This window comes from Nyctereutes procyonoides, unplaced genomic scaffold, assembly GCF_905146905.1.
Source record: "Nyctereutes procyonoides isolate TBG_1078 unplaced genomic scaffold, NYPRO_anot_genome, whole genome shotgun sequence".
NCBI classification, from domain to species: Eukaryota; Metazoa; Chordata; class Mammalia; order Carnivora; family Canidae; genus Nyctereutes; species Nyctereutes procyonoides.
The window spans coordinates 25,636,409-25,649,191 of record NW_026575132.1 but is presented as its reverse complement, the minus strand read 5'-3'; the positions used below and the strand labels follow the sequence as shown (position 1 = coordinate 25,649,191).

The following is a 12,783-nucleotide window of genomic DNA, read 5'->3' as shown; positions in this document are numbered from 1 at the left end:
ACCGGGTGGGGGTGGGGGGAGGAAGGGGGAGGAGAGTGGAGCCGTGATGGGGGCGGGAATGGGCGAAAGGAGGGGCTGTGGCCCGGGGGGTCCGAGGTGGGGCCGGGTACCCTGCCCTGTCGCTGTTTGCTGAGAGTCACGGAGGCGGAAAAGCAATGCGCTCCCGACCCCTATCAGAGCGGGAGGCCCAGGCCCATCCCCCGCGCGTCTCCCGGGTTGCGGGGCGCTGGGGGCTGCTGGGTGCGCTTGGCTGCGGCGCGGCGCGTTGGAGACTTTATTGCGATGGGGCGATAAGAGGGGCGGGGGCGGGGTCCCGGGGGCCGAGGCAGCAGCGCTTTAATTAAAACGGAAATTGCGGCCCCTGCCCGCGCGGGGGGCCGGAGGGTTCCAGGCAGCCTGGTAGCTGGGAGCACCGCTCCAGGACCCCCTCCATCCCCCGCCACACCCGGGCAGCCCCCTCCCGCCAGGCCCTGCCGGACCCGCGCCGTCTTCTTTTCCTTGTCACCCGCGGTTGCCTCGGGCGGGGATCGGTGCCCCGGAGCGCAAAGCCTGACGCGTCCCCCCTCTCTCATCACCCCCCCACACACACCTCCCACCACCCAGTCCCTGGCGGCGATGAGACAGAGCGGCGCCTCCCAGCCCCTGCTGATCAACATGTACCTGCCAGGTACCAGGGACCAGCCGGGGGCTGGAGGCACCAGGACCCGGGGCCGGAAGTTTGGGTTCGGGCATGGGAAGGGGTTACTGGGGTCCAAGGGAACCGGACGTGGTCCAGAGACTAGGATTGCCGGGAGGACTGAGCAATCTAGGGCATCGGGGGACCTTAAAGGCAGATGGAGAGCTTTGGGGTTTTAGTGTGAGGTCTAAGGACTCCAAGTGAGCAGACTGGGAACCTGGGAGGCCGAGGGCGCGAGCCGAGGGGCTTGGAGAGCCTGGTAGGGGGAGCAGGGGTCTTCGGTGTGGCCGGGGACCGACTCCGTGTGCGTTCAGCGTCGGGAGGCTGTGGTCAGCTGAGCGTCGCCCCTGCGCCCTCGTGGCTCCTCACCTCGGTGCTCCGAGCGTTCCCACCAGCCCAGCCTTCCAGGCGCCCTCCTGTCTTCTGCGATGGGCTCCGGGCGCTCCCGCTCCGCCGGCGCACTCCCTGCTCGGCTTTATAAGGCTCCCGCCGGCCCGTTCGGAAAGCGGATTTCCTTTTTCCTGGACGCGTTTCCTGACTTGGGCGTTCTGGAGGGGCTCCGCGCGGCGCGCGCCCGGGCCAGGCTCGCGGAGGAGGAGCCGGCGGCTCAAGCCCCCAGCCTCGCACCCAGGAACCAACCCCCAACCCCTCCGCCCCCGAGGCTTGGCCCGGAGCCCTTTCGGTCAAGCCCACAACCTCCGCTCGGGTCCTGAGTGTTTTCTCCTGCTGCATCTTACAGATCCCGTCGGAGACGGTCTCTTCAAGGAAGGGAAGAGCCCGGGGTGGGGGCCGCTGAGCCCGGCGGTGCAGAAAGGTGAGTTGTCCCGCGGGCGCGGGAGAAGGCTGGGGCACCCACCCCAGAAGGAGGGGCCGAACAGAGGGTGGAAGGGATGTGCACTGCACGGCCCTGGAAAGGAAGGGTCTAGGCATGGCTGTCAGAGGCTGAGGGGAGGAGGCATTCACTTGGCCTTTGGCTCCAGCAGATTCCCAGTCCCAGAGCTGGACCAGCAGGCCCCGGGCGGAGGGAGAGGATCCTGGCCCTTGGTCCTTATCCCCTTCCAGGCCAGGACCCAGATGCTTGGTGTCCTTTCCCTCTTGGTAGCAGGAGCACAAAGCCGAGCACCTCTGGGCAAGGGGACCCAGATGATTACTCCCTGGCCACTCCAGTCCTTCTCACCACCCGAACCGGGTGAGCACCTACCTACCTGCCTCACTGGCTCAGGCCCGCAGGGCTCTGGGAGTCAAGTTGGCTGGGCCATTGCTGTTGATTCTCAGGTTCCCCCACCGGGCTCTGCAAGTTGCTAAATTACTCTCTGCTTTGCCTTGCTGGTCTCAGAACCTGGCTGGCCCTCCAGGCAAAGCCTCCCTGCAGCCCCTACCGCCCCACCAGTCAGTATCCTAGATCTCACCAAGTTACAGTAACCTCAAAGACAAGGTTGGCAACTGCTTTATCCAGAAGGGGACATGACTCCCAACAAAAATGGGTTTCCAAGCCTCTGATGTGGGTCTGCGGCGGTGCCAGCTGCACATTTTAACCCAAACCTTCCTTTGTTCCTGACCCTAAAGCTCCTGACCTGGAGTCAGGCAGCTTTTTGCTGAGCTGGTGTGGAGGGATTGGGGTTGAAATGATGGTAAAGGGCAGCGTCTGGATTCAGAGCCAGTGGTTGAGAAAGGAGAGGCTCCATCAGGCCTGATTTAAACCGATAATCAGATTATTATTTTTTTAATAATCAGATTATTTCAAGGAAAAATCTTTTTTTTTGCCCTCCCCTTAAAGAGAGGAAATAATTGTACCAAGATTTTTCTTCCCTTGTCTGATTGAGCTTGAAAGTAGGGGCATGAGAATTCTTTGGCAGCCCTCTCTCTCATCACCTGCATAGCCGGGAAAATCCTACTTGCTGCTACCAGCCATCCCGAATGCAGCCCGAAGAGCCCAGAGATGGCCAAAGATGGAAGGAGGCAGGGAGCCAAGCACAGCGATTTCCCACTTCCCGGTCCTATGTCCTCTCCTCAGAGCTGTGCATCACACCCCAAAGTATGACACCTTCCCAAGCCGAGAATCCCGCCTATTTCGAAAAACGGGGCTGAACGCGAGTGAGCGCCAGCGCAGCGCTCTGCACCCCGGACCCTGGCGAGGGTGGGGAGCCTTCAGAGTCTGACATTCCTCGCAGGCTTTGGAGGTCACTGCCCCCCATTCCTGTCTGACTAGTACCTCCAAAAAGCCAGCCTCCACCTCTTCTCCACCTCAGGCGGCGCCAGTCCAACCGTAGGCCTTTGACCGCTAGACCCGGTCGAGCGGCGGCGGTGGTCCCGCTGCACCCCTGCCTCTTCCCTCTGGACTGGCAGACATGGTCCACCTGGGATGTGGCAGTCGAGGCACCTGCGCAGACTACCCCGTCCGGCGGTGCAGGCTCCCCTCTGCTCCGAAGAAGGGCGCAGGGCCCAGGTGGCAGTAGGGGCCCGATATCCGGCCCTCGCCGGCTCCTGAAAGCCGCGGGCCCTGGTGCGCGCAGCCGCCGCCTCCTCCCCAATTCTCACCAAGCCAGGAGCCCTCGGGGCTGCGTCCTCCCAGGAGGCAAACCCGGTTTCCGTGGTGCAAAAGCCCGGGACGGGCTCAGGGCCGCTGGGCGGAGCGGCCCCCTCCCCCGCCGGCCGCCCGACGCGCCCTCTCCCCCCGCCCGGGGGCCGGCCCGCCGCCTCGCCCCTTCCCGCCCCGCCCCGCCCCGCCCGTGGCTGACCGCCCCCTCCCCACAGGCAGCGGGCAGATCCAGCTGTGGCAGTTTCTGCTGGAGCTGCTGGCCGACCGCGCCAACGCCGGCTGCATCGCGTGGGAGGGCGGCCACGGCGAGTTCAAGCTCACGGACCCCGACGAGGTGGCGCGGCGCTGGGGCGAGCGCAAGAGCAAGCCCAACATGAACTACGACAAGCTGAGCCGCGCGCTGCGCTACTACTACGACAAGAACATCATGAGCAAGGTGCACGGCAAGCGCTACGCCTACCGCTTCGACTTCCAGGGCCTGGCGCAGGCCTGCCAGCCGCCCCCCGCGCACGCCCACGCCGCGGCCGCCGCCGCCGCCGCCGCCGCCGCCGCCCAGGACGGCGCGCTCTACAAGCTGCCGGCCGGCCTGGCCCCGCTGCCCTTCCCCGGCCTCTCCAAACTCAACCTGATGGCCGCGTCGGCCGGCGTCGCGCCCGCCGGCTTCTCCTACTGGCCGGGCCCGGGCCCCGCCGCCACGGCCGCCGCCACCGCCGCGCTCTACCCCAGCCCGGGCTTGCAGCCCCCGCCCGGGCCCTTCGGGGCGGTGGCCGCCGCCTCGCACTTGGGGGGCCACTACCACTAGACGGGGCGCCCGGAGCCGCGCGCCGTCCCGTCCACACCCGGGGAAAGGGCCCGGAGCCCCCCCACCGTTCCTTTGCTCTCAGATATTACTCCCTCGCCGCGCCCGCGCCCAGCCCCGGGGAAGGGGCAGGAAGCCTCCGCGGTCTTCTTTCAGCACTGGATTTGCCCCTGCACCCCCCACCCCTCCTCCCACCCCGCATCACCCTCAACACCCAGGGGAGAGTGACGGTGGCCTCCTCCCCGCTTTCCTTAACTCCACCTTCTAGGCCCCAGAGCCCCGACGGGGTTCCCCGACCTCCCCTGTCTCTTCCTGCCCTCCACCTGTCTTGTGCCTGGCTCCTGGAAGCCCTCTCCGTTAGGACCCCTCTTTTCCGAATTCCTGATCTTTTCTCATTTTTTCTTTCCCCCACTGAGCTGCCCCGTCCTGGAGTGATGGAAGCCTCACACAGTCCTTGACCTCTGGGCTTCTCCGGGCTTGGTGAGGGCCGCTGCCCCCTGTGACTCATCTGGGTAGCTTCTGGCTCCCCTTCCTCCCGCCTCTGTCCGTCTCTCTGGATGGCCTGGTGTGTTTCTCTTCCCTTCCAGACCCATTAAAGCTCCGGAGCTCCCTACTGCCTCCTCTCTGAGTTCTTTGATGCACCAGAACCTTTTTTCCGGGGGAGGCGGGGGTGAAGATGCCCAACTCAGGCCTGAGCGGGAAGGCCTTACCAGGAAGAGAATGAGGGCAAAGCAGGCTCGGGTGCTGGGGGCGGGCAGAGGAGCCCCTGATGGGTGGGCTCACCCCGGGAGGGAGGCCTCCCTGCTGCAGTGGCCCCACCTGATGGACCCCAGGCAGTCCACCCCAACCTGCCTCACTCTGCCTTCCACCTGTCCCTTCTCGCCACCCCGTCTCACCCCCCATCCCAGCCGGTCTCCTCTGCACACCATCTCAACCTTTCCTGTCTCCAGTTCTTTTCCTTCCCCACCGCCCCTCCCCAGCCTACCCTCACTTTGACTTTCTCTCCCCTTCATTTACAAAACGCCCCCCCCCGTATCTCCAACGCTATCTCTTCTGTAGATCTGCCTCCTGATTTTGCTCCCCCCCCCCCCGCCGGTTCCCCGCGCGTGCTCTCAGCGGGGGCTTGCGGCGGGACCCTCCTTCTCGCGGGTGGCGCGCGCCCTCTGCTGGTCGGATGAGGGTAAACCAGGGCCGGGTTTTGCCGCTAATCCCGGGACTGAGCCCGAAGGAACCTCAGGTGTCTCACCCACCCGAGGCGGGGAGGACCTCGACGCTTCTAGGCTTCCTTTGGCCTTCAGGGAGGAGGGCAAAAGGGCACTCTAGCTCTGCCTCCTTCAGGAAGTCCTGGAAGTGGCTCAAATGGGTCATTCTGGCTGCCCCCCCCTTTGTAAAGATTTTATTTGAGAGAGAGAGAAAAAACACGAATGGGGGGCAAGGGCAGAGGGAGAGGGACAAATCAGGAGCTTCACTCCATCCCAGGACCCTGGGATCATGACCTGGGCTGAAGGCAGATGCTTAATGGCCCGCCTTTTTCCTTACAACCTGGAGGCCCTTCTGAATCTTGTGCCCACTGGAAACCTGGCCTTTATGCTCTCTTGGCACCTTTTACAACAGCTGTTGGCAGGAAAACTGCCTTAAATGCATTCCCCTAGATGGACCAACACCTGGGCAGGTGTGTGAAGGGAATGCTGCAACTTTGGGCTGCAAACCAAGGCAATCCCCTTCCCCATGGTCTTGGTGCTTCTTTCCCAAGGTTCCTGTAGGTTGAGGAGAGACTACCCTGAGCTCCTGCAGGAGGCTGACAAGATTCCACTGTGTCCTGTGGGCCAGAAGGGGACATGCAGGTGGAAGGCAGCACAATTAAGTGCAGGGAGGGGTGGGATGCTTTTCCCTAAGACTGCTGATGAAGTCATCAAGGTCTACCCAGGGAAAGAGTCTTTATTCTTTTTCATTTTATTTTCACTTAATTTTTTCCTGGTTTTCCAAATGACACAGAAATAGCATAGAAAATGGAAAATACAGAAGGACAAACATTATATGGTCTCATTCATTTAGGGAATATAAAAAAATAGTGAAAGGTAATAAAGGGGAAAGGGGAGAAAATGAGTGGGAAATATCAGAGAGGGAGACAGAACATGAGAAACTCCTAACTCTGGGAAACAAACAAGGGGTAGTGGAAAGGGAGGTGGGGGGAATGGGGTGACTGGGTGACGGGCACTGAGGGGGGCACTTGATGGGATGAGCAATGGGTGTTATGCTATATATTGGCAAATTGAACTCCAGTAAAAAAAATAATAAAAATAATTTAAAAATAGAAAAAGAAAATGGAAAATACACACATGGGCAGCCCTGGTGGCTCAGCGGTTTGACACCACCTTCAACTCAGGGCGTGGTCCTGGAGACCTGGGATCGAGTCCCGCGACAGGCTCCCTGCATGGGGCCTGCTTCTCCCTCTGCCTGTGTCTCAGCTTCTCTCTCTCTCTCTGTCTCTCATGAATAAATAAATAAAATCTTTTTTAAAAAAATGAAAGTACACACATAAGGCCTTCATTAAATATGAGTTGGATGAAGAGTGTAACGAAGCTGGGGGAAAACCACCTACAGCCCCATTACACAGAGACCACTATTCATATCTCTCTGCCATCATCTCTTTTCTTTTCACTATGCCTTTTAGAATTTAATGGTACCCTACTTTAGTCACCTAATGTTCTGGGGTGAGCATGTTCATATCACCATGCCCTATAGACCTCACATGGTGGAAGGGTGGGCTCATGTATTCTAGGGGATCATCCCCACATTGTGAGGGCCTTCGTGGTTTGGAGGGAGGTACAAAGGACCTCCTTACTGGGGGCAGGAAGCTGGGAGGGATAACAGATTCACCGGAGAGACAGAACCAGGATCCAAAAAGATCTGGGCTGAAAAAAAAAATCTGGGCTGCTAAGAATTGAGGGCTAAATCTAACAAGATGAAATTTTTCAGCACGGAGTGTGAGGCCCTGCTCTTAAATCATTAAATGAAAGGACAGGAGGTCAGAGTGTGAGACGTGGCAAGGCAGTGGTTCAGGGAAGCCTGTGTATAAATTAGTGGCTTCTTTTTTTAAAAAAATATTTATTTATTCATGAGAGACACAGAGAGAGAGAGAGAGAGGCAGAGACACAGGCAGAGGGAGAAGCAGGTTCCATGCAGGGAGCCCGATGTGGGACTCGATCCCAGTACCCAAGGACGTACCCCCTGCCAAAGGGAGATACTCAACCGCTGAGCCACCCAGGTGTCCAAATTAGTGGCTTCTTAGCACAATATTAAGTGGGAGACTGATGGGTGGGATGCAGAAAAATCATTGAGCTCTGAGGATGCAGTGATGGAGCTATGGCATCAAAGATGAAGGAAACGACTTGCTCTAGTGATGGTGCCCCCCGCATACTGGACACAGTGTTAGAGAACACTTCTGAGACGACACCAAATGGAGAACATACAGAGTGGTGGGCTCAGGAAATGCAAAGACAGAAAGCTGGAGAACCCTCAGCAATGAGAGGTAGTCTGGAACTCACACTGGGGAAAGGAACACAAGAGCTGTCCTCGATTACTCAACATCGCTGCTCATGGCAGAGGACCTGGCTGTGCGATTGAGGGCAGTGTTGGGACCCGTGGTAGGAAACTACAGGAAGTCAGATCTGTCACTTTGATCTAAGGAAGCGCCACTGTCAATACTCAGCAGCTCCTTCCTTGGGGGTTTACGGAAGTGGGGGGCACAAGGTTACTTCTCCAACATTGAGACTTTTTTTTTAAGATTTTGTTCATTTATTCATGAGAGACACACAGAGAGAGGCAGAGGGAGAAGCAGGCTCCCTGTGGGGCAGCTGCTCAACCACTGAGTTTCCCAGGTGTCCCCAACCTTGAGACTCTTGAAGTCCTATGAATAAGGTGAGATTTCAGGTGCCTTTGGGCAGCGGAGGGGAGGTATCATTAGATTAGAGGATCTTCTTACCTATGAAATCGTATCTTTAAAGCCCACCCTGCCCCTCTGTCTTTTCCTACACACAGAGCCGGTTTCAAAGCTACGACACAGGATTGGGAATCAGAAAACCGGAATTCCAGTCTCAGCATGGCAACTAACTTGCTATGTGACCTTTCATCTGCTTCCCCCTCTCCCTCTGCCCACACACCCCATGCTCTGTCTCTCTCAAATAAAGAAATAAAATCTTAAAACAACAACAAAACAAAACACTTGCACATCCATTGTTCTGTTGGTCCCCTCTAAGGCCAGGGAGAAAGACAGGGCAGGGATTGCTTGACCCACTAGAAGGATAAATAAACCAAGGCCCAAGATGATAAGAGACTTGGCTAAAGTCTTAGGCTTGTTCTAGCACCTGTGTCTTCTGTTTTCTCTCATAAGACTTTCTCAGTGGTGAGTGGTTTCTCCATTGCCCTGAGTGGCCCTTGATCACCTTTTTTGTAGGATCCATCCCACCCCTTGCCAGGATTACACAGACCTGTATCTCCCCCACTAATGTGTGTTCTATGTCACCAAGCTCCACTTGCAGATGGAATCAGAACCCCAACTAGCATGTGGCACGAGGACATCTGTGTCCTCAAGGCCTTATACCTGCACAGTCACAGGGCAATGATGCAACCTAGGGCACCAAGGCTTACAGAGCACTTGCCCACATGGTAGCTCAGGTGACCATAGATAAACATTGAAATGGGCTTCTACGCTGTACATTTTCTCAGACCTTTCCACTTTTCTGGCCTTCATCTTTTTTCAATCTGTCTTTAAAATGCATTTAATTTCAGCTTGTTCGTCAACCTGTCTATAACTCATATCAAGTAGACCTGCCGATAATAAAAATGAGCCTTACCTTTTCATTAAACCTGAGTCTGCCAGGCTCTGCCCTATGCTAATACTTTTCATGTGATATCTCATTTGATGGGGCCACAGCCTTGCCAGGTGGGGATGGTTACCACCACGTTCAGATGAGGAAGCTTAGGCTCAGAGAAGTCAGGTGGCTGGCCGAGCCTGTGACACCCGCCCCCCCCCGGCCCCCGCCCAGCTCACATCCTCAGCATCACAGCAGATCCCTTCCTGCTGGGCCCTCCTGGAGAGCCTCTTCTTCATGTGGCTGTGACCTGCTGCGTGCCCATTGCAGGTACAGTCTTGTCTAGTTGTCATAGCAGAAGGTGGTTGGTTATGAAGGGCAGATTGATGACTTGTCTTATGAGTATCCTTGGTTAGGGCCTCCATCTGATAAAGAACAAATCAGAAACTGTAGTGTTACCCCCTTGTCTTTTGGAAGCCTTCACCTTCCTACCTGTGTTCCTACAAGCTGGAGTAGATCACTGTACTCTGGGGTGGGGCTGGGGGGTCTGACTGCACCTTGACTTTGGTGGCATTTCCTACCTCAGTTTTGTCAGTGGTATTTCTCCCTGACTCTCCTCTGTCTTGGAACGGTGGGTTTCACATGAGGAGACAAGTGACCCACTGTCCCATTGACTGTTACTTTCTCTATTTCTGAGAATTCTCTCACTGGATCCTGCCTGCTCTTTCTTTCTTTCCTTTCTTTGTAGACGAAGGCAACATAGTATGGGGGTGAGGGTAGTAGCAAGGGCTTTGGGGCTGGACTTCCCGGGCTTGGGTGCTGGCTCTGTCCCTTACCAGCTGTTGTGACCTCAAGCACTTTACTGCTCTACTTTGTGCCTCAATGACCCTGTCTGCAAGATGGATTTGATAATAACAGAATCTACCTTAGTGGGCTGAAGGATTAAATTATTACATAAGTACCATGGTACATATATCAGTATTTTCTATTATTAAGCAGACCAATAAAACCACCTGAAACAAAGCAAGTAATTGCCTCTTCCTCCTCTAATGCCAATCAGATGCTCCCATCTGTTCCAGGAGGAACTTGAGTGGCCACATCTACTTTTCTAGGCCAGTCCAGACCTTGTCCTAGACCCAGCTGCTGAGCTTCACCAAGAACTGGCCTCTTGACTGGTGATGGGGCCACACTGCTGTCACATGGGGCAGCCTCCTATACCCAATGGATCTTCCATTTCTTCTTGGGGTAATACTGAATCTAGAATTATAGGATCTTAGCTAGTTACCAGCCTTGTGACTTTGGAAATATGTCTATACCATTTGGAGACTTTGTTTTACCTTCTGAAATGTGGACAATAGTAATGCTTACTTCCCATGGTCATTGTGTAGATTAAATAAGAATAATGTTAACAATATGGGGCGTCCGGGTGGCTCAGTCGTTTAAGTGTCTGACTCTCGATTTTGGCTCAGATCACAATCTCAGGGTCATGAGATCGAGCCCCACTTTGGGCTCTGCATTCAGTGTGGAGTCTGCTTGAGATTCTCTCTCTCTCCCTCTACCCTTCCCCCTGCTCTTGCTCTAAAATAAATACATAAACATTTAAAAGAATAATACTAGCAATAGCACCTAACCTACTTCTCACACTTACTACTACCCAAATAATATCCTAATATTATTTCTCTCAATGTAGCCAACACAGCTAGCTCTTTCTCCAACCCACACACCCCAAGATGCATGCTCCTTACTTTACATAGCAGAGTTATCACTGGGAAGTGATTGCCCAGCCAGGAACTAATTTTTCAACTCTCCTTGTATTTTGGTGGGAGCCATGCAACTTGTTTCTGCCAACATAATATGAATGGAAATGATAGTGTGTGTTGCTTGCAGGCTCGAGCATTTAGAAATGTACCCTCTCCTTACTCTCTTATTCCCTTTCTGCCACCTGGATTCAGAGGAGGACTATTCCTAAGAGGAGGCAGAGATACCGTATGGATGGATTCTGGTTCCTAAAACACCACATGAAAAGAAGTTACCATCAACATGCATTAGACTATTCCTTGAAATTTGCAGGATTTCTTGTTACAGCAAATAACATGACCATAACTGATATACAGATTGCATTGAATCTTTTTTCCCCTTTTTTTCCTAAAGATTTTATTTATTTATTCATTAGAGACACAGAGAGAGGGGCAGAGAGAGAGGCAGAGACCCAGGCAGAGGTCCTGGGACTCCAGGATCATGCCCTGGGCCAAAGGCAGGCACTAAACCACTGAGCCACCCAGGGATCCCCTGCATTGAATCTTTACAGCAATCCTCTGAAATAGACATTATTAATTCCCCCCCCCACTTTATAGATGAGGAAACTAACACATAGAAGGGTTAAGTCTGAAATCACACAGTGAAAAAGGGCAGAACAGAATCCGAACCCAGTCTCATTTCAGAAGCAGTGAGTTCTCCTAACCACTAAGGATGTGAAAAAGCTTTATACACTAAAGCCTCCTAGAAATAATGAAGGACTAGTACTTACTGGATACTTATGTGCCAAGTGATATTTAAAGAGCTCTACGTTCATTTAATCTTTATGACCCTCTGTAGTTGTTCTAGTATTATTCCCATTCTGTAGATGAGGAAAAATAAGGCACAGAATGTTAAAGAACATTCTTTAAGCAAGAACCATCTTGCTTGGGGTCGCAGTACTGCTAAATAGTAGAGATGTGATTCAAACCTTAGCAGCCCAGCTCACTCCTTTCCCCACCCCTTATTCCTTTATCATCTCTTGTGGAAGAATGAGCAGACTCTAAGATTCTGAGAGGCCCAGAAGTGGCAGGACTATATCCTGTGCCCAAACTCCAGCCCAACCCCAGGACAGGTCCCAAATCCAGCTTTCACCATGGGTTCCAGACAAATAGAGTGAGAAATGCCTATCAGAAGTCTTGTGGCCAACTGTGACACTTGAATTGATCTCAAATGACATGATAGAGTAGAAGGAGCCCAAGTATACATGGATACAAACCCAGCTTTTGCCTACTCTCCTTGGAACCAAGAAGGGTACTTACTCTCTCTGAGCCTCAGTGACCTAATCTGTAGAATGGAGATGCTGATTATACCCACCTTGTTGGTTTGCTCAAGGACAGAGCATATGCCTAAAGAGTAAAGTGCAGAGGGCTGCTTCCTAAGTATTATTCCCCCAGCATCAACCAGCTCAGAACAGAGAGCTGTCCTGTGAACTCAAAGCATCTCCCACCAGTCTAATCCTCCAACTCTACCTACCCCAAGTCTCCTTCCGTGAGTCAGAGCAGCTCCTTCCTTAAATTTCTGTGAGACTAGGGGAGGGGGAAATAGCAAAAGGAGGCTGGAAGCCCAGACCCTGAGCATGAGCATCAGATTCCTTTTTCTGGAATAGGAGGACAAGTTGCTTAGCAACACAGCAGGAAGTTGTCAGGGAGGCTTCAGGGAATGCTGTCCTTTTTTATCCTGCAGTACGGAGATATCTGAGGTGACACTAGATGGGGAAATGAATGGGGAAAGTGGGGAAGGGTCTGAGGTCTGATGGCAACCTCTGGACCTCGTCCTCCTCTCTTATGATCAACTTTCCAATACCCTTACCCTTTTCCCTTGGTTTTCTACCTTTGACACACAGGCAGAGAGACAAGTTCTGGATACACCTTGCATACACATCTGTGCAATGACCACATCTGTGACCATGTATCCAAAACTCAGGACCACCTTATATGTATTGCACTTTACAGTTTACAAAGCATATCCATAGACGTGATCTCACTGATACTTACAATAGCTTTTTAAATTCCTGTATGACAGGGGTATGGGGAGGTCTCAAGGTCCCACAGTGAGGAAATAGCAAGGCCCAGATTTGCTGAAATCTCAGCATATTTCCACTCCGTGTTGAAGCATGGATGTTAGTACAGGTATTGGCACACATATGTGTGCATGCAAT

At 54.2% G+C, this 12,783-nt stretch overlaps 1 protein-coding gene across 1 annotated transcript; it reads left to right on the top strand.

The window, feature by feature from the left end:
- The first annotated feature begins 446 nt into the window (after positions 1–446).
- On the top strand, positions 447–4,017 carry FEV (FEV transcription factor, ETS family member). The gene is made up of 3 exons (XM_055345683.1): positions 447–667; positions 1,416–1,490; positions 3,431–4,017. The coding sequence occupies exons 1-3, from the start codon at positions 616–618 to the stop codon at positions 4,015–4,017; spliced, it is 714 nt and encodes a 237-aa protein (XP_055201658.1). The 5' UTR covers positions 447–615.
- The last annotated feature ends 8,766 nt before the right edge of the window (positions 4,018–12,783 follow it).

What these genes read in the sequence shown, in the direction of transcription:
- FEV (XM_055345683.1), top strand. Translation starts at nt 616, where the DNA reads ATGAGACAGAGCGGCGCCTCCCAGCCCCTGCTGATCAACATGTACCTG. An exon ending in GATCAACATGTACCTGCCAG is followed by an intron (nt 668 to 1,415) that starts GTACCAGGGACC and finishes TGCATCTTACAG; the next exon opens with ATCCCGTCGGAGACGGTCTC. An exon ending in GAGCCCGGCGGTGCAGAAAG is followed by an intron (nt 1,491 to 3,430) that starts GTGAGTTGTCCC and finishes CCCTCCCCACAG; the next exon opens with GCAGCGGGCAGATCCAGCTG.